At 43.6% G+C, this 27178-nt stretch overlaps 2 protein-coding genes across 8 annotated transcripts in view; both read left to right on the top strand.

Annotated features, from left to right (window-relative positions):
* The first annotated feature begins 5082 nt into the window (after positions 1-5082).
* The window catches only part of LOC144672776 (EEF1A lysine methyltransferase 3-like), a 192689-nt gene continuing 170593 nt past the window's right edge, over positions 5083-27178 (top strand). Inside the window, exons 1-4 of one of the 6 annotated variants that reach the window (XM_078534768.1) lie at positions 5083-5291; positions 6010-6281; positions 7410-7521; positions 10654-13125. In XM_078534768.1, coding sequence (XP_078390894.1) covers positions 6111-6281; positions 7410-7521; positions 10654-11057 — 687 coding nt within the window. In that variant the 5' untranslated portion in view covers positions 5083-5291; positions 6010-6110 and the 3' untranslated portion in view covers positions 11058-13125. The other 5 variants (XM_078534769.1, XM_078534767.1, XM_078534765.1 and 2 more) reach the window with 5 other exon arrangements.
* On the top strand, positions 16193-24022 carry tsfm (Ts translation elongation factor, mitochondrial). 2 transcript variants are annotated; one of them, XM_078534679.1, is made up of 6 exons: positions 16193-16327; positions 18394-18549; positions 19877-20005; positions 20686-20808; positions 21956-22040; positions 23509-24022. In XM_078534679.1, the coding sequence occupies exons 1-6, from the start codon at positions 16268-16270 to the stop codon at positions 23925-23927; spliced, it is 972 nt and encodes a 323-aa protein (XP_078390805.1). In that variant the 5' UTR covers positions 16193-16267; the 3' UTR covers positions 23928-24022. The 2 variants fall into 2 exon arrangements, with proteins under 2 accessions (XP_078390805.1, XP_078390806.1); XM_078534680.1 differs by lacking the exon at positions 16193-16327 and adding an exon at positions 17669-18287.

The following is a 27178-nucleotide window of genomic DNA, read 5'->3' as shown; positions in this document are numbered from 1 at the left end:
GCTATTTTATCCAAGCTTTCCTGTGATTTACACACACACACACACACACACACACACACACAATCTCCACCACCTAAAAGAACAAGCAGATACATGGGAACAACCACCACCTGGAAGTTCCCCTCCAAGCCACTCACCATCCTGACTTGGAAATATATCGGCCATTCCTTCACTGTCACTGGGTCAAAATCCTGGAACTCCCTCCCTAACAGCACTGTGGGTGTACCTACACCACACAGAACTGCAGCAGTTCAAGAAGGTAGCTCACCCCCCACCTTCTCAAGGGCAATTAGGGGAATGGGCAATAAATGCCAGCTCTGCCAATGATGGTAACAATGAATTTTTTAAAAACTACACACAGATGCATGTTTTCCAGCAGAGGTCACTGGATAGCACTCAGGAGCAGGAACCCTGGCCAATTGCCCCCACCCCACACTAGTTCAAGGACGCTGAGGCAAATTGTAGCAACCCAACCCAGCACAGACTGGCCTAGCAAGCCAGTTGCAACAGGGACTGTAGTGGTTGAATGAGATGGCCCACCACATTCCAAGGGTAACTGGAGGTGGGCTACAAAATGTGGCGCTGCCAATGTCATCCACATCCTAAGCTTAAATATGAGAAAATTGTTAATGGTTCATAAAAAACAAACTTTTTAAATGTTGCAATCAAACCCTTAGCAAAAGACTAAGGTGGGTAAATTGGGTGCAGTGGGGTCATACAGGAGATCAGTCTGCAATCAGGGCTCGAATCCCATCCACATCGACAGGACTAAAGACCACTCTCTCTGACCGTACATGAAACAAACTTTGCACACTTTCAATGGAAGCCCTGAGGCAATTGTGCCCAAAGTGTCAAACTGCCCCTTGTTAGGTGATAAACTGGCAGTCTCACTCTGAGGTGCCATGAGGGAGGTCAGGATGGGGAACACAAATGTCACACCCAGGCTTTGTTGAGATTGCAGTTAAGATAAATGGTTGAGGCTCAGTAGAGGGAGCTTTAACCTGCATTTGTCCCATACTGTACCAAGCCTGGAAGCACGTACTGAATAGACAGTGTTCCCTCACCTTAATGAGTACAGAGTTAATTTTTCCCTCTAGATTACTAATCCAGTAATGTAACCACTATGTCTGGCAAAAAAAAAGCAATGCATATTTATAACGATTAACTCAGCAGAGGGTTTCATTCCCTTTGGTGCACTGGTGAACAGTTTAATAACTCCATGAATGCATTATGTAGTGTGTTAGCAGGATCAACTCAGCCCTCAGTGGTCAAGGGTTTGAATTGCACTGAAAATCTCTTCAGCCCACAGCTGTTTTCCAAACCAATTACCCCCACCGCAACGAACATCTGTCCACAGCCAGAATCATACCAAATTGACAGGCAGGAAAAGACCAGTTAGTCCATCACAACACCCCACTCCCCTCCCATCCCCAAAACCTCACCAGGCATGTCATCTCCTGGGGATGCAATAAAACAGAAAAAAAACGTAAGGCCAACAAGGGAAAAACTACTCTGGAAAATTCCTCTCAGATGCTTTCATGTGATTGAAACCAATCTAGAAGATCAAATGGATCAAGCGTTATCTATAAAGACACTTACCTTCCGTATAATTAACAACTTGTATTTATAAAGCATCTTTAACATAGTAAAATGTCCCAAGGTGCTTCACAGGAGCATTATCAAACACAATTTTGTTCCATTACTATTTGTAGGAGCTCACTTCTTTGCAAATTGGCTGCCATGTTTCCTACATTACAACAACAGCTTATATTTATATTGATCCTTTAACGTAATAAAACGTCACAAGGCACTTCATGGGAGAAATGTGAAACAACATTTGACACTGAGCCACATAAGAAGATATCAGGGCCAAAAACTTAGTCAAAGAGGTAGGTTTTAAGGAGCGTCTTAAAAAGGAAGGAGGAGAGATAGAGAGGCAGAGAGGTTTAGAGAGGTAATTACAGAGCTTCGGGCCCAGATAGCTGAAGGCACAGCTGTCAACAGTGGAGTGATGGAAATCGAGGGATGCGCAACAGGCCAGAATTGGACAAGTGCAGAAATCACAGAGAGTTGTGGGGCTGAAGGAGGTTAAACAGATCAGGGAGGGCGAGGCCATGGAAGGATTTGAAAACAAGGATGCGAATTTTAAAATGAAATGCTTCATTTCTGGTAGTGAGCCTTCTCCCCAAACACTATCTGTAAGAAAGAAAAGAAATATCAGTTCGCTTAATGGCCCGCTCCTGTGTTCCAAGGAATATATTATTGCTGACTGTAATGTATCAACACTGCTATGGCTGATGAAGCTGAGAATAATTTCACTGACAGTCAAGATGGTCACCTTCTGCAAGGTCTGCTTGTGGAAGGTGCCAGAGAGTGGGAAATGGGTGTGAAGGACATTTAGAACTCTTAATTATCTTATACTTTTCTACATTAGAACAAGAAAATATGTGATCCAGGGTGAACCACCCATTAGTTCTCAATAAAGCACCTCTTCAGCTATGGTTCAGTGGGCAGTGTAAACAGGTTGGCAATTTTCATATTGCTGCATTTGGATCTTGCTATGCTTTAGTTCACCCTCAGCCTGTCTGAACCATTGACCAATAATAACACATTTCTAATGGTATAGTCCATTGAACACAGGGCACAGACCAATTGCCACATTATGTCATGAAGCTTTGAAAGCCAAACAAACATGACATTCTGGGTGAGCTAACCAACCTCCAGCTAGTCAGCAACATTGCATTTTTGCTTGTTTGGTTTTTCCAAAGTATGGGTCAGTTGAGTTCAGACAGCAGTAAGATGAAGCAAGAACTGCCTACGTGGCAGGGGAACCGAGAGGGGAGTACATGGCCAGAAGATACAAGTGAACATTGTCCCTCAGGAGCAGTAAATGTAATCAGCCTCACTTTACACTGAACGAGCCTTAACCCATTGAGAACTGAACACCATCTCTAAACCTGAAGACAATAGGAACCTTTCCACTGTCTTACTTCATCCCATACTGCCTAATTAACAGTGACAGGTCTTCAAAAAGAATTCAGTGGCGATGTAGTACTGAGTCAATCCATGCTGAGTTCAGGCAGGTTGACGGAACATTATGGGGGTAGCATCCCAATGGCAGTGTGGGATGGGTGTACAGTATCAGAGAGTTTCAGCGCAAGCTCTGATCAATCAGAGTGCTACAGAAAGGAGCCAGTGATCACATGAAATAAGTAGAAGGGGAAGTTATCGTTAGGTCTTGGGTACTTCTGAACAATTTCAGAATAAAGTGACAGAGAAGCTGTCAGTATTAGTGACTAAAATGAACGATTACAAATCAGCGGTGTCTCTGAGATTGAAACAGGAGCAGGCCATTCAGCCCCTCAAGCATATTCTGCCATTCGAGTATTGAGCACTGAATAATTGTGAAGTGAAGGCCCTGGCAACACAATATAAGACTGGGTGCAAAAATACAGGAATTTTCGTAAAAGCAAAATACTGCAGATGCTGGAAACACTACTCCGCTTTAGCTCTGAAAAAGTCATATGGACTCGAGACATTAACTCTGTTTCTCTCTCCACAGATGCTGCCAGACCTGTTGAGTTTTTCCAGCATTTTCTGTTTTTATTTCAGGGACTTTAGTAGACTGGAATAGGGAGGGGTGTGAAAAAAGGCCTTCTACACCAGAGAACAGCAAGGAGCTTTTTGAATATTTAATACTGATTTTGCCATGTTTAATTGAAGAATATTCCCAGAAGTGATATTCTTGTTACTTCTCAATGTAAATACAGTTTGTGTATTAAATAAACTGACAACATTTCCACGTTCGATAATTCTCTGGAGTTCCGGTCAATACTGGCAGCTGTCCATTGAAGTGAGCAAGCTTGGCATACAGTCAGCGTGACACCATCGAGATGGTTATTTGTCCTCAGATCAGTCACCCATTTATATATATATATAATTAGGAAGTTACTTAGCATTACATTTGATCCCAGTCTGTACACATGCCACCCCACCCCCTTCAGATTGGAAGGTAACATTCCATTATAAATCTGGACATAGGAATCTATAATGGAGGAGTAATAATATGTTGATGGGGTGAGATTGTAACTAGGGTTGCCAACCCTCCAGTATTGGCCTGGAGTCTCCAGGAATTGAAGATCAATTCCTAGGACACTACCATGAGCAACCCTGGAGAAAGGTCAGACGGACGGTAAAAAAAATTGAAATAAAAGCAAAATACTGCGGATGCTTGAAATGTGAAACAAAAACAGAAAATGCTGGAAAAACTCAGCAGGTCTGGCAGCGTCTGTGGGGCGAGAAACACGAGTTAATGTTTCGAGTCTGTATGACTCTTCTTCAGATTGCTTTGTTGGTCGTTTTCTTTGAACCTGTCTCTTTACCAGATAAAAAAAAAATGTTGAAAATTGGAAAAAAAAGGCTGTTTGGTTGACAGTAAAGCATTATTCAATTGGGTAATGAGTCTTTTTGCTTTCCAGATGGTGTAGGACGGCAGTGAGTCACAAGGATGGATGTGTTGGCCAACTAATGGCTGCAGCATTGGAGCAAGTCCTGTGATGAAACCTCCAGGAATACATGTGATCACAATTGGCCGCCCTAACATTCAAAATCCAAATTTATGGATTAAAATTAAAATGGTTAAAATCGAACCCAAAATGTACAACTCTAGAATGGAAGGCATAATCGAGTCTGCGCACTCCATGACAACATGCATTAATAAAGCGCCTTTAACAAGCAAAAATGTCCCAAGGTGGGAGCGTCAGTCAAACAGATTTTGACACTGAGCTACATAAGTGACCAAAATCTTGGTCAAAGAGGCAGGTTTTAAGGAGCATCTTAAATAAGGAGAGAGAGAGAGGTTTAGGTTTAGGGCCTGAACCAATTATCTGCAGCCTCTAACCCTGCTTCACCTGAGGACTACATCCAAGTGCAACGCCACGGGACATGTACTAGCAGACCTTCACACTTTGAGAAAATGATGTTCCCCTTCCCTGTCATAGCTGGCTTCAGCCAGCAGCGGGAGCTGTTCGAATTCCCTCTCCTTGCGAAGTGCTTTGGAGAAGCTCTTGACCGCCACAGTCAGGTGTTTGGGGTCCTGTCGCCTCTCCATTGGCCGGTTGACGTTGCTAACCAGCGAGTCCGCACTGTGCCGATAAAGTCAGCCAACTCCTCGCAGTCAACTTTATTAACCATTACCAAAAGAAAAAGACAAAAAAAATAATAATAATACAACAAACTTATATGCGTATCTGGGATGGGCCAGACAGCTGGATGACCGGGCAGTTTGCTAGGTGAACCTCGCTTAATTGGTGGCGGATGATTGACAGCAAGGCCGACCAATCAGAAGCGTACCTGACCTCGCGTTGTGTGTTGAATGGACCAATTGGAACGTAAACCCGCCCCCAACGAGCCTGAACTCCAGCTTCTGATGAGTTGTCACGCAGTGTGTGTGGTATTGATCCATCATAAAGTTACAAACTGATGTTTATTGTGTTTACAGAGTTATTTGTGTCAGGAGTGAGAGTTGTGATGGAAGGGCGTTCCTGATCTATTTAAACATATGAATTTGTGATTACTTTTCTAAATCAAAATACGAATAGTGTATCAAATCAAAAAGTTTATGAGCCTTTGGTGAGCTATCCTGCAAACTTGCCAACAAAATCTTGCAGTTCGTGTGCATCCATCAACAAGATGTCAGATTTAAAAAGAAAGACAGTCAATTCGGACTTTGTTCACCCAGGCAGAGCTAGAAATTTTCAATTTCTACCAATCCATTGGACTTCCCCTCTTTAGGGTCTAAGTACTTCAGGATCTACCTGCTTATTTATCTTTATCACAGGGAGTACTTGAGCAGTGGCCTGAAAGGTACAGGCATCACAGCATCTAAACATAGGCACCCCAACAATCCCTGTTTATTCGCACACAGGATCAGCTCGAACACTTGAAAATGTCTCCCCCTTTCAAAGCAGAGCATTGCAAGTTTTTATTCTCTGTTTTCTTTTTTCACAGAAGGAAACACGACTTGGAACAAATTCATCCTGTGATCGGGCAGAGGCAGGAGAGACTGGAAAGTACCCATGGACCAGTGAAAGATAATCCAGCTAGGAAGGATGATGCAAACCCACGTGGAAGAACATTTGTGTGGTGTTTTCCCCAAAGATGATGGTCTCTTTTCAGACTATTACACAGAGGAGAGCAGTTACGAGTTTTGTGGACATGTTTTAAAGATCACCCAGAACTTTAGTGCTGATCTGGGAGTTGCTGCTCCAGTCTGGGATTCTGTAAGTCTAGTGACCTGCCATATCTCATTTAGTCACCTGCCATGCTGATATTTTAGCTTGGCTCAATTGGCCATATTTTTCCCTCCAAGTGAGAAAGCTATGGGTTCGAACCCCACTCCAGGACTTGAGCACATAATCATAATCTAGACTGACATTTCAGTGCAGTACTGAGGGAGAGCTGCAGTGCCGGAGGTGCTGTCTTTTAGAAGAGACATTCAACCAAGGCCCTGTTTGCCTGCTCAGATGGATGTCCACGGCATTATTTGAAAAAGAGCAGGGGAGTTCTCCTGGTGTCCTGGCCAAAATTTCTCCCTTTGCCCCTCCCAGCGCACCCATTCATCTCATTGTTCTTTGTGAGACCTTCCTATGCACAAACTGGCTGCCACATTTTCCTACATAACAATAGTAACTACATTTCAAAGTAAATCATTGGCTGTGAAACACTTTGGGACATCCTGAGGACATGCAAGTTCTTCCTTACCTGACTTCAATCAATCCTATACTGAACTGACTGGTGGGAGATTAGTCTGGTGACAGCTGCTCCTTCTCCTCATATGAAGATGTTTGAATGTAGGTGTCAGCAGTGGCTCAGTGTGAGCACTCTTGCCTCTGAGTCAGACGATTCAAGGTTCAAGTCTCACTCCAGAGACACAAAAATCCGGGCTGATACTTCCAGTGCAGTCATGAGGGGGTACTGCACTATCAGAGGGGCTGTCTTTCAGATGAGACATTAAACGGAGTCTTCCCCTCCCAGGTGGATGTAAAAGATCCCATGACACCATTTTGAAGAAGAGCAAGGGAGTTCTGCCCACTGTCCTGGCCAATGTTTAGCCTTCAACCAACACCAGATAAAACAGATTAGCTGATCATTATCACATTACTGTTTGTGGAAGCTTGCTATGCACAAATTGGCTGCTGTGTTTTCTACATTACAACAGTGACAACACTTCAAAAGTACTTCATTGGCTATGAAGTGCTTTGGAATGTCCTGAGGCAGTGAAAGGTGCTATATAAATGCAAACCCTTTCATTCTTTCTCTCTTGTATTTGGCCCTACATGTTGGTGCTGCAATGCTTCACATCACCCTCTAAATGAATTTGTTCTAATGTGAATGTGTCTTGTTTTCAGGCTCTGGCTCTTTGTCAGTACTTTGAGGAACAGAAGATGAGCTTCTGGGAGAGGAAGGTGATTGAACTGGGTGCAGGCACTGGAATTGTGGGGATTCTCGCTGTTCTGTTAGGTAAGTTTAAAGTATCCAAGCAAAGCTTGTAATGTGAGAGAAATAACAGACAGTAACACACATGGAATATAAACAGAAAATGCTGGGAGCACTCAGCAGGTCTGGCAGCATCTGTGGAGAGAGAATCTGAATTAATCTGAGTATTTCCAGCATTTTCTGTTTAGATTTAAGATTCTCAGCATCCGCAGTATTCTGCTTTTGTAGTAATGTCATGTTTTGTGTTGACGGGGGAGGGAGGGGAGTACAATAAAGGGAACGTTTGCTTGTTAAATAGATAGTCCCCCTCCAATGATCTACACATTATTGCCATCATTCCTCTGATGGCATATCTGGTTAAGTTACTGAGCTACATGGACTAGAAGGGTCCCAGATTCAATCTGTGGTCCCTGCTGAGGTTACGGAGTTCAGCCAGGAGTGCTGCAATGAGCCTCAGTGCTCCTGGACCACGGAAGGATAATCAGCCGGGATTTCTGTTGCTGGCTGCAATCCAGTGTGTGTAAGGTGTGAACAGGACCCGTGCCTCACACTCAAATAGCTCATGTCACACCCACTGCCTGGGCTTAGACACAAAGATGGCCTTTGGGTGTGAGGTACCGGAGGTTGTTTGGAGACATGCCCAACAAGGAGTGAGCACCTTCAACAAAAGAGGCTTACACATTCCATGGTAGATTTGTAGGAATCCTTACAGTTCCTCAGTCCCAGAATTGAAACAGTAACTGTTTTTGTCTTTTTAGTTTCATTTGCTTAGCTTCCGTGTAAGGCTCCATTTTGACCATTCTACATGGAGTGGACATGCTGGAGTGATGCTGCCAGATTGATTCTTTCCCCTTGGCACATTTTGCTCTGGACTCTAGCTGCCTGTGATGGTACCTACCCCACAGAGTTGCCATCTCCTAAAGAACAGCTTGTTTTCTCTTTCTCCACCATTGCATCCACCCCCACCCTCACTGTGCCCACAATGGAGGATTAGATTGCTGAGCAACCAGTGACTGCTACCCTCCTGGGGTGGAGACGGCTCAGATGTGGTACAATTGGCAATGGAAGTCTGCAACCAACCTAACCCTCCCTGTGGGAGCTTTGTTAATCCGACACCTGAGGCAGGTGGATGGGTAATATTCGGCAGGATTGCTAAGAATTGACCAGCCTAATGAAATCTGTAAAAAGGTGGATCCGTCACTGGGAACTGGGATTCTTCCCCCTCAACTCCAGATAAACCTGAAAGCCAGCGTCCAACCAGCAGGGTGGTCCCTGCCGGAGGAGCGGGGGAAGCCTTCGGTGCTCTGTGCTGATGGGCTACACAATTTTATCTGGTTAAGATTCAGCATGTATAAGCCGGGGAGTCTCTCAGCGCTGACTGTTAAATCGACGCCTCCCCTTTCTGGATTTGGCTAAGTGGGTGCTGTCCCTCAGAGGAAGAAAACATGTTGGGCCAACAGAATCTACTCTGTGGTTTTCTCTAGAATTCTCATCCTCCCATTCAAATACTTCCATGGCCTCACCCACCCCTCCCTATCTCTGTAACCTCCTCCAGCCCCTACAACCCTCCCTATCTCTGTAACCTCCTCCAGCCCCTACAACCCTCCCTATCTCTGAAACCTCCTCCAGCCCCTACAACCCTTCCTATCTCTGTAACCTCCTCAGGCCCCTACAACCCTCCCTATCTCTGTAACCTCCTCCAGCCCCTACAACCCTCCCTATCTCTGTAACCTCCTCCAGCCCCTACAACCCTCCCTATCTCTGTAACCTCCTCCAGCCCCTACAACCCTCCCTATCTCTGTAACCTCCTCCAGCCCCTACAACCCTCCCTATCTCTGTAACCTTCTCCAGTCCCTACAACCCTCCCTATCTCTGTCACCTCCTCCAGCCCCTACAACCTTCCCTATCTCTGTAACCTCCTCTGGCCCCTACAACCCTCCCTATCTCTGTAACCTCCTCCAGCCCCCTACAACACTCCCTATCTCTGTAACCTCCTCCAGCCCCTACAACCCTCCCTATCTCTGTAACCTCCTCCAGCCCTCTACAACCCTCCCTATCTCTGTAACCTCCTCCAGCCCCTACAACCCTCCCTATCTCTGTAACCTCCTCCAGCCCTCTACAACTCTCCTATCTCTGTAACCTCCTCCAGCCTCTACAACCCTCCCTATCTCTGTAACCTCCTCCAGCCCCGACAACCCTCCCTATCACTGTAACCTCCTCAGGCCCCTACAACCCTCCCTATCTCTGAAACCTCCTCCAGCCCCTACAACCCTTCCTATCTCTGTAACCTCCTCAGGCCCCTACAACCCTCTCTATCTCTGTAACCTCCTCAGGCCCCTACAACCCTCCCTATCTCTGTAACCTCCTCAGGCCCCTACAACCCTCCCTATCTCTGTAACCTCCTCCAGCCCCTACAACCCTCCCTATCTCTGTAACCTCCTCCAGCCCCTACAACCCTCCCTATCTCTGTAACCTCCTCCAGCACCTACAACCCTCCCTATCTCTGTAACCTCCTCCAGCCCCTACAACCCTCCCTATCTCTGTAACCCCCTCCAGCCCCTACAACCCTCCCTATCTCTGTAACCTCCTCCAGGCCCTACAACCCTCCCTATCTCTGTAACCCCCTCCAGCCTCGACAACCCTCCCTATCTCTGTAACCTCCTCCAGCCTCGACAACCCTCCCTATCTCTGTAACCTCCTCCAGCCTCGACAACCCTCCCTATCTCTGTAACCTCCTCCAGCCTCGACAACCCTCCTAGATCTTTGCACTCCTCCAATTCCGGCCTCTCACACATCCGCCCCCCCACCCCCCCGCCCTGATTTCGATCGTTCCACCACTGGCGGCCGTGCCTTCAGCTGCCTAGGCCACAAGCTCTGGAATTTCCTCTCTAAACCTCTCTGCCCTTCTCTCTCTCTCCCCCTTTAAGACGCTTCTTAAAACCTATCCCTTTGACCTAGCTTTTGGTCCCTAATATCTCCTCATGTAGCTCTGTGTCCAACTTTGTTTGATCATTGCTGCTGTGCAGCCCTTGGGATGTTTTTACTATGTTAAAGGTGCTATATAAATGCAAGCTATTGTTTGGGCTTAGAGACTTTTAAACATGGCTGACTCCAAAAACTTCAGAGGGGATGTCATTCTTTCTTTGTATTTATCAGGTGGCGATGTAACCATCACAGACCTACCACATGCTTTGAAGCAAATAGAGGACAACGTCTTGGCCAATGTCCCCTCTTCCTGTGCACATCGCTGCCAGGTCCGTGCCCTGTCCTGGGGCTGCAACCACAGTCGCTTTCCCACCGACTACAACTTTGTTCTGGGCTCCGACATTGTGTATCTTCCCGAGACCTATGCCTCACTTGTCCAGACACTGCGGCATCTCAGTGCACAGAGGGCCACCATTTATCTGTCTTCCAAAATGCGGAGGGAGCACGCGACTGCCACTTTCTACGAGGAGATCCTGCCTCGGCATTTTCAGTGCCAACTTCTTCACAGGAACGAGGAGCAAAATATCAACCTGTACAAAGTGACTAAAAAAGAACCGAGTGCCAGAGAGCAGTGATGAACATAGTAAGGGCAATCTGTCATTTAACATGACTCTCAAGATGAGACAGCCCTTCTGTAGGTGACCCATGTTGTAGTCAATTTGGCGAATTATGTTCTGTCTTGCAATAAGGATTTCATTTCCTTTTTGACCCGTTTTTTTCAAACACATTTCATTCCTGATGCTGGTGGCTTACCCTGCAACACAGTTAAATGTATTCCGGCCACACCTGGTACCTGAGGTAATGTCTGAGAGTTAATGGGCCATTTGACCATTTAACGTACCATGGCCAAGGCTCATGCCATTCAGCCATCCCTAGTTGGTTGTTCCCCCTCCCTCCATATCAGGCCCAAGGGGATTTGGTGTTGTTATTGTTCCTGCCTCCTTTACCATAGACTGGGGTTGGACCCTGTGACTTGTTTCAGTACCTGCTCCCACCCCCACTCAGCATAGTCATTCAGTGAGCTGTCAGGTGCATGTCCTGTCTTCTTTTATACAAATATAATGGTTTTGTTTAAGCAGCGAGACATTGCTGGGGGAAGTGGAGTTGAGGAGGGACAAGGGCAGCTGAATGAACACACAGACAGCTGAAACAACATTTTTGAATTGCCTGGCTTATGATCTGCCCGCTGATGTTTATTCAGCTTTTTAACTTCACTAGAGACCAATGCTGGCAGTACACAGAATATATCAACAAAAATAAGTGTAAAATTAACTTTTCTGCCCCTGTTGAGGGTGCCAACCCATGCTGAAGGACTGCTTTGTGAGCACAGGGTGCCCTCCAATACCTCAATTAACCAGGCAGTCTTAATGCGTGGACAGTGTGGGTCAGGTGATTTGACTGTAGGGGACATCAGAATTAACCCTGAAGTCTCACACACACACACACGCATACACACAACAGAAATCAGGAGCAGGGACGGTGATCAGGAGCAGAGACTCAGGCTGTTTCCCCCCTCTTCGCCATCCTAACCACGAAACACAAAGGCCAATTGTAGTGTCCCCATCACTGTCTAGGTTGACCCAGTATTTTTTTTTTGGAAGTATTTGACATTTAGATAAGGGACCCTAAGGACAGGGACTGTATGGAAAACTCTTGCGGGTTTGTGAGAGATAGCAATGAGTTGGATTGCCTGGAATTTCTATTGATTGAAGCTGCTTGTTGGATAGGTTTGATCAGATCTCCTCTGGCCCCCTTGAACGGAGCATCAGTTGGTTGAGAGAAATGGTCATCAGCTGTCACCCTGCTTGAGCCATGCCTCTCACTGGACAATCTGAGAGCTGGGATTGACAATAATTATGTAGCTGTTACCATCTTCCTGATTGAAGGAAAATACATTATGGATGTAGAAAACAACAGAATTATGTACATTGAATTTATGCTGCAGTGAGGAATGTTAGTGCTGGAGAAGAGAATTCTGTATTGAATCTTTTCCCAAAGTGTGCCATGAGCTTTGGATCTTTGCTGGCAGCTCACTTTCAGAGAATCGACTGTCTGACGTTGATTTTGCATGCTAAGCACTGCATGGATCAAATGTGAAGTTCCCCTTCACTACTTTAACAATATGCCTTAAATCTTGTCTTAAATAAGCACCCTTAATCCATCAGCAGGACTTTTCCTCAACTTTGCAATGTCATTCACACTGTGGACTTTCACTCACTGAAACTGGATCACGGTAGCCCCCAGCTCATTTCACAAAGGCCTGTTGAAGGGGGCCATCCATTCCACCAACCTGGGCTGGATCCAAACCCAGGTTAAGTGAAAGACCAACTTTGTGACACACTGCTACCCACCTAACACTTGCCAAAAATAATTATATTAATGGTCATATTTATGGAGTTTTTTCAAGGTTGTTATCTTGAATAAAGATAGTGCTTTAAATGTGCACAGAATATCAAAGATAAAGTGCCTCCAAGCTAACTGTGCCTGTTTCTCTATACTGTTTATCAGCATTTTTGTGTACCTGGGTTTACCAAGTTTCTGTATGCTAATCACTTAGTATTATGTCTACTTTAACTCTGCTCCTGAACCAAGAGAATGTATTGCAATGACCAAAGAAAAATAAACTGACTAATCATCACCGCTTTGAAACTTGTTCAGTACTTTTAATCTGTAAAAAACGACCAAATCAATCATAAAGACAAAAACTTTCAAATCTTGTGTTATCATTTATTTTTCATTGAAAGAACAAACTTGAATTTCTACAGTGTCATTCATAATATCGGGACATCTCAAAAAGCTTCACTGTCAATGAAGATCTTTTGTAGTGTAGTCATTGTTGCTATGATGGTGCTATCTCTTGCTAAAGGAGGTTCCACAGATGCCAAAAAACCTCTGATGCCTTACCTAAGTGGCCATTCATGTGTGAGCTGAGGCAGACTATTCAACTGTGGAAGGCATCCTGTCTTGACATATTGTCTTTCCTCTCTAGCCAAAAGGTACTGAGGCCAATTGTAGTGCTCATAGCACCCTAGGTGAGGTAAGCTAATTCACCTTATAGACTGGATCAAGCCTGGGACCATCTGATCTATGTGGCTTATTATCATAACATACTTAAATAATAAGTCACTGTGGGGGGGATTTATGTGGAGAAAGTTAGAGGAGGTGAAGATAAATGGTGTTTTGAGTCACTTAAAATTAATTTAGAATAGGAAGAGTTAACACCAGTCATTGTATCTTTGATTTTAAAAACTTAATTGTACAGAATGTTGAGAAGTGTAGGATTGTAGCAAGGGTGTCAGAATGGCAGAAATCCCAAATGAATTACATAAATTCACAAGATAATTATGGATTAGGGAGTCCATAGGGCCCATCTTGGATCATAAGAAATAGGAGCAGGAGTAGGCCATTCAACTCCTTTAGCCTGCTCCAACATTCAGTAAGATCATGGCTGATCTGATTGTGGCTTTAACTCCACTTTCCCGCCTGCCCATCTTAACCCTTGACTCCCTTGTAGACCAAAAGCCTGTCTAACTCAGCCTTGAATATATTCAATGACCTAGCCTCCACTTCTCTCTGGGGAAGAGAATTCCACAGACTAACGACCCTCTGAGAGAAGAAATTCCTCCTCATCTCTGTCTTAAATGGGAGACCCCTTATTCTGAAACTATACACCTAGTCCTAGATTTCCCCATGAGGGGGAAACATCCCCTCAGCATCCACCCTCTCAAGCCCCCTCAGAATCTTATATGTCTCAAGAAGATCACTTCTCATTCTTCTGAACTCCAGTCAGTACAGGCCCAACCTACTTAAACATCTAGAATGACTGTAAAGCACCCACAATGCCCCCACCAGTTGTTTCTTAGAACATTCCTTTTTTTTTCCATCACTGCCATCCAATGTGTTCACTCTGAAGAATTTCCTGATATCAATCCAAAATCTACCACTTACTATTTGAATCAATGTCCTTTTGTCTTAATCAGCAAAACCGTGCATAGTACATTTAACACACATATGAGATTGGCATATGACAGTCACCATTGCTACACGTTTAGGAGAAAGACTGATTGCAAAGTTACAACAAACAAGTGAAAAGAGACAAAGACTTGCATTCATAAAGTGCTTTTCATGAGCACCAGACATCTTAAAGCACCTTACAAAGTGCTTTTGAAGTGTAGTCACTGTTGCATTGTTGGAATTGTAGCAACCAATATGCAAACAGCAATGTGATGATGACCAGATCATCTGTTTTTGTGATGTTGATTGAGGGTTAAATATTGGCTAGGACACCAGGAGAATTCCCCTGTTCTTCTTCGAAATTGTGTCGTGGGATCTCATACACTGTAACTCCTGCCACCAACTGGAAAGGCCTCAGGAATGGTTGCGCATGTGCACTTGGCCTGCATTGTGGTCACTAGCGCATGTACAACAGTTCCTGATGCGGGTGGTAGGAACATCAGTGGAATTTTTAAAAGTTGCTCGAAAAACTTTGAAGACCACAAAGAGCTGCTGAAACTACCTTGTCAGTACAACTTGAAACAAGAACAAGAAACCTCTGTAGGTTTCTTGCTCAGACCGATGGAGGGCAAAAGTTTGAAAAGTTTTGGGAAGTGGGTTGTGGAGTTGTCAAGGCTTTGTGGACCAAGTTCCTGCACGACCTGATTAGCTCAGTTAATAGCTGATGGGACTCTTAATCCCAAAATCATGGTCTCGAGCCCCACATTGGATGATGAGTTTTTATTTAATATTTTATTTCAGAAGGTAACAAGTTGTACTTAATGAACTGAGCAAGAAACTTTGACAAGGTAGATTGGGCAGAGTTCTTTGGCAGATATAGTTTGTTCAATTATGAAATGTTATAGCTGACACTTTCATTGGAAGGCATCTGGATTTAGTACCTAGGGAACCAGTTATGGCTGCTGGCACTGCTGCTACTTTCTCATTGCCATTTTCCCCTCTCACACTATCCTGATTTTCATTTACAAGCATACTTTTAGGGTGGAACATGCAGCACTAACTCCTATCACTGTAATTCATCTGTAGGAAGTGCTCCCCCTAGTATTGCAGCACAAATAAACACAAACATTTATATCCACCCAAGCAGGTAGATTGCAAGGATGGGGTACCTCAGCAGTGCACTAGAGCATCAGCCTTGTTGGAATTGAATGGGAATTGAATCTAGAACCTTATAAGTAGCAAGCAAGAGCACTAACCACTGAGCCACAACTTGCTCAGTGTTCATCTTTTCCAATATTATCGTACATTACAGATTATTTTGCTGCCTACAATTTTCTTTCCTCCACTCAAAGCTGCTTATTTACATAAGCACACAGTAGTTATGCACAGCAATGGGGTACATAATTAGATAATCTGTTTTTGGTGGTGTTGGTTGAGGGAGGAATGCTGGCCAAGACAAACAGTGCTAGCAGGTCTTTTTTTAAGTTCACAAACAGACAGATGGGGACCTTCATTGAGCACCTCACTTACAACTGGAGGTGTCAGCCTCAAATCTCTGCTTGGATTCCAATCCAACCTTGATTTAGGGGCAAGATTGTTGCCACCCAGCATTTGTTTTTTCTAAAATATCCCTTGAAGAGTCCGACAGAGAGGAAAAAAAGTAATTTTTATTTTCTTCTACTCCAGCCACCAGAGGGAGCCATCAGAAACTTTGGGCTGCAGAGCAACCTGCCTGGAGCTTTCTCTTGGCGGCGCCGCTGAAGTTTGTTCTTGTTGGCTCTCCGTTGCCTGGCATAGTCACGGCTTTGTCCGCGGCGTTGACCTGCTAAGGATGCACAGCGCCATAGCCGCCCTCTCTGCTTTGCGGAGCGCTCGGGCCGACATTTCCAGGGTAAAACAAAACCCTCCCCGCCCCCCCACCCGGTTCCCTGATCTGCCATTTGGCTTTTAAAATACCGACAGAAAATCTTCGGAAGGCCGCAGGTTTTGCGTAACAACCTAACTTGTTGGGAGCGGGTGATTGACAGGGAGGCTGGCCAATCAAAAGATGCGGTGTGCGAGTATTTGCGGTCCCATTGGCGAGATTTCGGCGTGAACCCTCCCTCCGCTGGCAAATTAGGTTGAGCTTCAAGCCTGGTGTTTGAATGGGAGGCAAAGGGTCGCTTTTGGTGACTATAATCTGAATATAGTGCTTCTGAAACCACTGAAAAGTCATCTACATTGTTTAAATATACACCTATCTTGTTATTCAGAAACAAAATCAGAAAATGGTAAAAGAGTCAGTAACCAGAGGGCACAGATTTAAGATAATTGGCAAAAAAAAAAGATTTTTTTAAGCAGCAATTTGAGACCTGGAATGCTCTGCCAGAAATAGGTGGTGGAGCAGGTTCAATATTAACTTTGAAAATTGAATTGGATATATAAAGGAGAAATTTGCAATGCTATTATGAGAAAGAGCGAGGGAGTGGGGACTCTATAATAAAAGCAAAAAATTGCGGATGCTGGAAATCCAAAACAAAAATAAAAATACCTGGAAAAACTCAACAGGTCTGGCAGCATCTGCAGAGAGGAACGCATTCTGTTGAAGGGTCATACGGACTCGAAACGTTAACTGTGTTCCTCTACGCAGATGCTGCCAGACCTGCTGAGTTTTTCCAGGTATTTTTATTTTTGTAGTGGGGACTCATTGTTCTTTCAAAGAGCTGCCATGGATATGATGAGCCAAATAGCCTCCGCTGCTGCATGGTTCCATCTAAAAAGCAGGGCCCTTAAGCTTCTGCAAAGGAAAAGACCAGACCAGAACTGAACAGGGGTCTGTTTTAAAGTGTTAATCTGTGTTTTCTCTTACATAGCAGATCTTTTATCTTCTGAATTTCCAGCATTTTCTAAATTTGAGTCTTTACAGCTTTTTAAAACAAATCTGTTAAGTGTTACATTTTGTATCACTTTTAAACAAAATAAGGGGTTGTGACAATCTAAAGCTACTTTAGCCTAAATCTACATCCAACTTGCCTCGTGCCTGCACTAAGCTTAAGTTTTTAACCTATATAAAATTTGGATTGTCTGTGAATACACTTGAAAAGCTAAGTTTTCCCCTGCCCCTAACGGCATTCATTACTATCTATAAAAATATAATGTGACAGTGAGCTGGAGGTGCAGAAAACTTGTGGTTTCCCTAACAAACTGATAAGCACCTTTCATAAAAATATATTTTTGTCTTTGACTTTCTAATCTACCATTATAATAAGAAATTGGAAAGACAAATTTGGGTTGCTCAATTTGGGGAAGGGTGCATAGTGCATTTGTGGTTTCAAGTAGAGCTATATATATACCTGTGCTGAGTTGCACAGTGATTCCAACAATATAGCAAACCGTATGAGGAAAGGTTGAGCAGATCTGAATGTCAGCAAGGAAATGTGTGTATTGCCTGAAACTCAGCTAATTTACAGCTTTACTCTCATACTGATCTGTTGTTCCCCGATTCTCAGCCTGTCTGACTGGGGGATTTTGACTGAGCTCAGACTCTGTTTTTCCCTCCTTTTCCTGCTTTTCTTGCATTAAAAAGGCAAGGGCAAGACACTGAGCACAAGGAGCCTCCCAGCTCCCATACAAGTGAAATGCCACTGTTTTGAACACAATGATTATTGACTTTGCAAGTTATTTCTTTCTTGTTGGGAAGTGCCTGGCCTCACATGATAGCTGCCCACTGTGATGACTGAACTGAGAGGCTTGCTATGTGGGGAATAGTAAGCACAGAACTGTGCCCCTTCACTACAGTGTATTGAGTTGCTGCATCCTGAGAGTGCATCTCAAGCAAGTGAGATGGGATTGTGGCCATTGATAAAACCTTAGTGAGTAACGCCGTGGTACTAATGTGTAGATAAAAACTGTGCAACAAAAGCCCGAAACTTTGATCATGTTACAGAGTTCCCTGAGATTTCCGTTTGCTTTTGTCAGATCATTTTTGCGCAACCAACCCAGTTTCTGCACTGTCCTGGGATTAGATTGATGGCAGCTGATAAAGATCTCCTCCTGAAACTCCGGAAAAAGACGGGATACTCATTTACAAATTGTAAGAAGGCCTTAGAAAAGTTTAGCAGCGACCTTCAACAGGTAGGTGGAAATTATAACATTGAAGGGGGACACCCCGATGTCGTATGTTTTCCTTCCACCCCCACCCTGAAAGCTGGGTTATGATACCATAGGTACTGACAGCCCTTTGATGCCTCACTTCATATATAAAGCTTGATTGTATGTTTCAGCTGGCTGTTTGACTATGGGAGCATCACAAGTCTATTGGATAGTGAACAGGAGCAGGGAATCCAGGCTAATTCTTTTTGTCACCCCCTTGCTAATCCTGGGATGTAGCAGCAGCCGACAGTTGCCCTGGTTGGCAGCAGCTAACCAAATGCAGACCAGAAATTAAACTGGGACCTCCTTGGTCTGTAGATCATATCACACTACCTGGTGCATTCGCCCACTGAGTCGCAGGTAACACTCTAAAAGCAAACTTTGAAAATTCTGATAAGTAATGAAATCATCACTTAAATTATTCAAAGGCTAAATGTATTAAAACACATTTCAAGTCCACTGATACATTTATTGTAACCACTGCTTTTCATTGATTAGTCCACCAATGAGGCCATTACTTGAGTCTTAAGTTTAATTTACATCCAGTGCGCCTGTGTTATTTCACAGAGCAGTTCACCTGCTGTGAAGGAGCATACAATTTTAGCAACAACAACTTGTATTTATATAGTGCTTCAACATAGTAAAACATCACAGGAGTGATTCACAGGAGTGTTATCAAATAAATTTTGACACAGCCACATAAAGAAATATTTGGAGAGGTGACCAAAACCTTGGTCAAAGAGGTAGGTTTTAAGGAGTGTCCTAAAAGAGGAGAGACAGATGGAGAGGTTGAGGGAGGGAATTCCAGAACTTAGCAATAAAACATATGAGTGTAGGTTGAAGATTTGAAATCCTGGGTTTCATTAAGGTACCTATTACTTATGTTTTATTTATCTATATATTCAATCTTGTGTATTTGTTGTAGCAAAAGAATGCTAGTGATCTAAACAAAGCTCATTTTACTAAGTTGGGAAATATCTATCACTTAATTACTTTAGATTAATTGGTTCTGGGAGTGATTTTGCCTTTTCCCCACCTGTTTTGATAACAGTTAGGATTTTAAAGAGACTGGATAATGTAGTCCACAATACCCTAACTCAAAACAAGGCAGATTGTACAGCAGCGAAATCATTTTTCCTGAGTTTGAAATGTAAACGAATAAAATAGCTTTGGGATGTTTGGGGCGGAGTTGCCTTGAAGGGATGCAGACTCTAAAGGGTTAATGAGGGAAGTTGCGCACACTCTTGTTCCCAGGAATGAAAGGACTTGCGGCTGACTGTAAGGTAATCATTGTGGTTTCCTTTCAAAGGCTGAAGCTTGGCTGCACGAACAGGCCCACAAGGAAGGATGGAGTAAAGCTTCTAAACTGCAAGGTCGAAAAACAAAGGAGGGACTCATTGGACTGCTGCAAGATGGAAGCTCAGCTGTCCTGGTGGAGGTAAAGATGAACGTTTGGACTGAAATGACACAAATGTGTTGCATCATGACATTTTACAGCACAGAGGGAGGCTATTTGGCCCATTCTACCTGTGCCAGTTCTTTGAAAGAGCTAAGCACTCCACCCACCGTCATCCCATCCCTAATCTTTCCTTATAGTCCTACAAATCTGTCCTTTTCAAGTACATATCCAATTCCCTTCTGAAAGTTACTATGGAACCTGCATTTAAATGGCTCGTTCTGTATGCTATTGGAATGAACACTTGAACCTGTTAGCAAGCTAGTCTCTATTCAGATAGTGAGAAGAGGAATTTCATATGAACATGGTAATATGGGAGGCAGAAGGGTCAGTAACCAGAGGGACACAGATCTAAGATAACTGGCAAAGAACCAGAGGGGGAGATTAAAAAAAAAATTCTTATGGCAGAGAGTTATGATGATGTGGCAGTGGAAGCAGGTTCAATAGTAACTTTCAAAAGGAAATTGGATATATACTTGAAAAGGCAAACATTTCAGGGCAACAGGAAAGAGCAGGGTGGGGAATAGAACTAATTGGATAGCTCTTTCAAAGAGCCGGCACAGCATGATGGGCCGAATAGCCTCCTTCTATGCTGTGTGATCCTATATACTTGTGTGAATAAAACGGTCTTTTTTGAAAAAAATGTTTTGTTCCCACATCAGGTGAATTGTGAAACGGATTTTGTTGCCAGGAATGTCAAGTTTCAGCAGTTGGTGCAGCAAGCAGCCATTGCCACAATGGCACACGGTCACTCCAAACATGCAAATGCCATCGATTACACCAAGGTTTGTCTATGATTTCTATTAAAAAAGGAAACTAGAATCTTTTCTTTGCCAGCAGATGCTCATCACCATTGTTTGACTCTCCAAACTAAGCTACTGAGAAGTCTATATCTGCTGGGTTTCGTTTTGCTTGATACGAGCACTCTCCCAGTAGGAGCACATCCTACTGACTAGAGGTTGACAGATCCAAGGTTTAAGGACCCTTCCCCTACAAGTGTGTCTGGGATACCGCTGGAGTTTTAACCAGCTAAACCTGCATAGTTTAACTGCTCGGAGCACTGGGAAAACTTCTCATTGCTGACCCAGCCAGGACCACACTATCCACTAGGGCATTGTCTTGTAGGGTTGTATAAAGTTAAATCGGAAGAATCCCATCCTCCATTGACTGCTCAATCCCTTGTTCCATCTGAGAGTCAGACTGGCTGCTTAACCATCAAAGTGCCTTGGGGTGCTGGTTCAGATATTGGATTGCAGAGCTTGCCACAGCAACTACCAGCAGTTATAAAATTCACCATAAGAGCATCAACAGGGATTGTTCTTCCGTTTTCCATGTCCCATTATTAAGGACCTGTTGTCCTTCAGTTAGTGATTTCCCACAATAACATGGTTCAGATCAGGGGAGCATTGCTGGAGCAAATATTTGCCTGCCCTGCCTAGTACCATCCTGTGGCACTGTGCCACCTGAGACACACTATCCTAGAGATTGGTGCGAGGCTTTCTCTCCATGAGTTTCCCAAAAGCCACGTATCTAATATCTGCTATACTGTCAGGGTTCGGCCACTTCTCCTTCCACCCTCTCCATCAGCCTTCCTTAATCTTGTATTTACGCAGCACTTTCAGATTGTTCAATGTTTCCCTCTGGTAGAATGTGTCAAAATACCAATGCACTGTGCCACAAAGCAACAATGGTTGGTTTCATGCCTACAAGGCACTAAGTGAAAGTCCATCACTGACAACTCAGGAGAGCAGGAGAGGAAATGGTCGCTCAAATCATCCTGGGCTGGTCTCAAAAAAAGAATCCCTCCAGGTTATGTCTAGTAGACTCTGAATGAAACTCTTTGCCCAGAGGATGGGTTGAGAAAGTGATTCTGATCAATAAATGGCAGCTTTATAATCTCATGTATATTAATGTTTCCCAATTACTTTGCAGAATTCCTTTACAACTGAAGAAATAACACAATTGAAAATCAGTTTAGACAGCTGTCCTCTTGCTGACCAGCTTGCCCTGGCTATTGGTAAGATCGCCAGTATAATCTGAGACGGATGAGCTGTTTTACTCTCCTTTACTTTGGGGTGACACAGATTCTCCAATAAACATTTTTGATATAATTGTGATCATTCCAGGGGTTTAGTCCAGATTATTGGAGGGAACAAAAGGACTGAGGGAGAAAGAAAGAAAGACTTCCATTTATATCATGCCTTTTGGATGTCCCAAAGTGCTCTACTGCCAATGAAGTATTTTTGAAGTGTCATCACTGTTGTAATGTAGAAAATGTAAGGGAAGTAAAAACTTGCACAGTTTTGAGATTCTGAGAGAAAATGCTTTGGAGTAGGAAACTGCAATGAATGTTTATATCAGCACAGTGAGGGTGCAAGGAGGAGGAACAGTGTGTAGGATGGGGATTTGGAGCCTATGAGAAGGAAGGGGGGAAAGTTCAAAGCTGTAACTATCAAAACATCTGTAAAACGGAGAGGGATGTTAGAGGTTCTGATATCAAGAGAGTGAGGTTAGAGGCAAAAGGAGGTATGTCTAGCTTTTACACATGGTGGTGCTTGCTGCTGACACAGGTATAAGAAATGTCAAAGTAACCATTCCTCAGCACTGACCTTCATTTTTAAAAATTCATTCATGGGATGTGGGCATCGCTGGCTAGGCTAGCATTTATTGCCCATCCCTAAATGCCTTTGTTCAGAGGGCATGTAAAAGTCAACCACATTGCTGTGGGTCTGGAGTCATGTGTAGGCCAGACCAGGTAAAGACAGCAGATTTCCTTCCCTAAAGGACATTAGTGAACCAGATGGGTTTTTACAACAATCGACAATGGTTTCATGGTCATTATCAGACTTTTAATTCCAGATTTTTATTGAATTCAAATTTCACCATCTGATTTGAACCTGGGTCCCCAGAGCATTACCCTAGGTCTCTGGAATACTAGTGAGTGACAATACCACTATGCCACTGCCTCTCCATTCACCTCAAATTATTACATTCGAAAGCTATTATCTAAGTCATTATGGAGGTCTTGTGGCACAGTGAGTAGTATCCCTGCCTGAGTCAGAAGCTTCGCATTCGTGTCCCACCCCAGGACTTGATGGGCAAGGTAGGTGCATTCGTGATGCAGTCAAATAAGTTGAGTATCAACCTGTAAATCCTTCCAACACACACCATGGCAGGCAGCAAGAGCACGAGAGAATCCTGGTCAGCCACGTGATAGAAAGTAAGTTGGAGCCTCTATACCGTCACTATCCATAGCTCCAGACTACAACATGCATGTAAAAGTGCATGTTGCCACAGCAACTCTCACTCTGAGTGATCTGTAACACACCACCACCATCTAACTCATTACCTTCCAAAGCTGGTTTTAATAAGTGCTCCCTTCCCAACTCCGAGAACATGGTTTACACGCAATGTCCTTATTCACAAATAAGAACCCTGCTTTTTATAAACAAACTTTGATCTTCCCTTTTTTAAATATTTTAAAGGTAACCTTGGTGAGAATATGACTATAAGAAGAGCTGCCTGGGTGACTGTGCCATCCAATTGGTATATTGGCACATATGTTCATGGAATGCTGCAAGTGGACAACCCGACCCTTGCAAAGATGACATTTGGAAAATATGGCGCGTTAGTGATCTATAGGCCCCTGGAACAGAATTCAAAAGTAAACTTCTTTGAGCTGGGCCGCAGGTTAGGACAGCACATTGTGGGAATGATGCCGCTGTCTGTGGGCTCGATGGAAGACCCGCCTGGTGATGACACAGAGACCAAGATGCTGGCACAGCCTTTCCTGCTGGACTCTAGCACGACTGTGGGGCAGTTCCTGTATACAAACGGAGTGTCGTTGTTGGACTTTGTACGGTATGAGTGTGGAGAGGTAACTGAGGTGGCAGAGGAAGTATAATTGGAACATTTCAGTGCATCCCAAAAAAATATACACAGTTTTTCATTGTGGAAACCTCTTTACTGATATCAGAATAAAATAATGATCTCCAACAATTTAATAAGTTAAATTACAGTGCCTTTCTTTTCTCTTCTTGGTTGTCACTCTATTAAATCAGTTGTTTCTGACTGGGGTACAGTTTCACAGGTTTTTCCATAGCGTGCGTACTTCATGAAAGTGGCCATTCTTCATTGCGAACCAGGCATAGAAAGGGCTTCAATTTATTCAGCAGCTTTAAGGACATCCCAAAGCACTTTATAGCTAATTAAGTACTTTGGAAGTTCAGTCACTATTGTAAATAGTATTGTAGCCAATCCCACAAACAGCAATGTGATAATGACTAGATCATCTGTTTTAGTGATGTTGGTTGAGGGATAAATATTGGCCAGGACACTGTGGATAACTCCCCTGCTCTTCTTCAGCATAGAGGTTCTTTAACTTCCACCTGAGGCCTCAGTTTGACATCTCATCCAAAAGATGGCACCTTCAATAATGCAGCACTTCCTCAGTACTGCATTGGGAGTCTCAGCCTAGATTATGAGCTCAATTCTCATGGAGTAGGACGTGAACCCATGATCTTTTGACTCAGAGCTGAGAGCACTACCCACTGAACCACAGCAGAACCTGGGACTGTCCTGGTAGTAATAATAATTGTATTATTCAATTCCACACAGCACAATGTTTGATTTTTTAATTGGTAAATACAAAGTGTAGCTCCCTGCATTTGTCTGTTCCAGTTGAGCAGTATGCAAATATTTACATTTACTGTACATTAGCCTTCGAGTACAGTACCAGGATATGGATCATGAAGCTGTTTCAAACATATGTTACAAGCACATAGTTTGTTACCTGAAAATTAGACCCAGTAACAACAATCATGAACCAAACTTCTCTGAAAACAATTAACAGCCAAATAAAGTCTGATAACAGATGTGCACTTCAGATTTATATTGCTGCTGTATTAATTGGTCAAAGTCACTGCGTAAAAAGATGAATTATTTAGCGGGCTTGTCAAAGAAACACCTGGAGCACGGTCATAAACCATTCTGTTTATCAGTACTTTACCATGACAGTGAGAGCAAAATATTCAGGTATAATAACTTGTGCTGTGTAGAACAGGATCAGAAGAAGTCACGTAAGGTACTGACAAATCCTGGCTCACTCAAGTAGTCACCCTACGTCCCAACTTCCTCCTGAAGACATTGACTCCTCGTTGGGTTATGTGTGCATATGAGTGGTCATGCTCTCATACCTACTTGCCCAACAGACATTTTACCCATGTGTTATGTCTAACAGCAAGGCTCAGCAGGTCATTCAAGCACTTAAGATACCACAACTACTTCCAATTCTATCCTCACCCAACAGTTACTTATAGTCAAATTAATGACTCTCTCTCCTTAGCACAGAGAGACTGAGATCACTTGTATTACCACACCCAATATTAATTAAAGACACAGATCATTCCCTAGAGGAATTCAATACAACTGTGGAAAATGATCATGATACATTCCACTAAGTAATTTCCAGTATCATCATTTGAACCACCACCCCATCTGCCTACCTCTGAAATCTGCACATGTACCTTCAGATTCTCACACATTTGCCTGAGGGGATACCGCGGAACAGAAAAGCACTACAAAGAAAGACTTGCATTTATATATCGTCTTCCATGACTTCAGAATGCCCCAGAGCCCTTTACAGCCAGTGGAGTACTTGTGAAGTGTAGTCAGTGTTGTAATGTAGGAAACATGGCAGCCAATTTGCACGCAGTAAGATCCCACTAACAGCAATAAGATAAATGACCAGATAGGCTTGGTTGGGAAATGACTATTGGACAGAAGATTAGGGAAAATTCCCATGCTGCGGTGGCATGCACCGCCTGCGGAGAGAGAGAAACAGAGACACAACTGTGAACATCTTGTTCATGCCCTGTTCATGCTTTTAATTGTGCTTATGCTTAGCGCCAAGTTGATAACCAGTGGCCAAAATTCTCCCAGCTTGGATTTGTGCAGTGTCGACAACTCTGCTAAAAATCCTAACCATTAAGTTCAACTTAAGACAGGTTGCAGCGAAGTGAACACAGACAATCAATGGCTTTGAAACAACTTTTATTTGTGACGATTTGAGTGCAGCCTCAGTGGAAAACGTTTCTGAAATCCTGTTCTCAGTCACTGCATTACTGAATTAGCGCCTGGTTGATTCCTAGTTACTTTAGCATGAAATTATATACTTAGAGCAGGAATTTTGCAAGAGAATATTTTTTCAAAAATCATAGCACAGTTTGCGCACCTTTGTTAACCTTAACCCACCAAACTCATCCATTCTATTCAATGTAAAATTAAACACAATTGGGTTACACAGGCCAAGGGATAGAGTACAAATCTTAAGAGGTTCTGCTGTTGCTGCATAAGGTGTTGACCAGAATCTGGCTGAAATATTGTGTGCAGTTCAAGAACATTACTACACAAAGCACTATAAAGTCCTCTATTATAGAGTACTCCCTTGTACAAGCCGTTTTACCGATGCAGAAAACACACTTCAAATAAAATTGCAAAAGGCAAAGAATCCTCTATGAGATTAACTGAGGCGGGACAATATGTTTAATGCACTGCAGCTGGCTGCTGACTTACTCTAAAGAATGAGGGACACAGGAGGCCTCAGGTGAGTGGGTCTGAAGCAACAGCGAAACACTGTCAACAAATTTTAAAAAACCAAGCCGAGTTGAAGAAACCTCACATTTGTGTCCCTGATTACAGGGATTTTCTTCTGAGCAGTTTGTACTACTTCCCAGTATCAGAAATTAAAGTAATTGTGGGAAGGTTGAGGAAGAATGGCTTATTTTCTCTGGAAAGGTGATTTAATTGAAGTTTACAAGATTTTGAATAGAATTGATATAATTATGGCCCAAGCTGTGCTTCCAAATTCCTCCCCCACCAGACTCTGGGGCAGTAACACATTTGGAAAAAAAATAACAGCAGGCTGTTAAATTTTGAATTTGGCCCCAGAATTGGGAGGAGTGTGATAGAATCAGCTTCTCAGTGAAAGTCTCAAGGAATAAGAGTGCGAGGCTTCCACCACTGCTCCTACTGCCTGGTCCTGTTCTGCCATTACTCCCACTCCCACAGTTCCTGCCCTCCATAACCTGGGCATCTGAGCTCTGTATTCTGCTGGTGGTGGTTGCCTGTCTGCAGGCTCATTGTGGTTTCACCAGC

The sequence above is a fragment of the Cetorhinus maximus genome, chromosome X (assembly GCF_964194155.1).
Source record: "Cetorhinus maximus chromosome X, sCetMax3.hap1.1, whole genome shotgun sequence".
In the NCBI taxonomy this organism is placed as follows: Eukaryota; Metazoa; Chordata; class Chondrichthyes; order Lamniformes; family Cetorhinidae; genus Cetorhinus; species Cetorhinus maximus.
The sequence above is the reverse complement of the archived record's forward strand: the minus strand, read 5'-3'. Positions and strand labels throughout refer to the sequence as shown.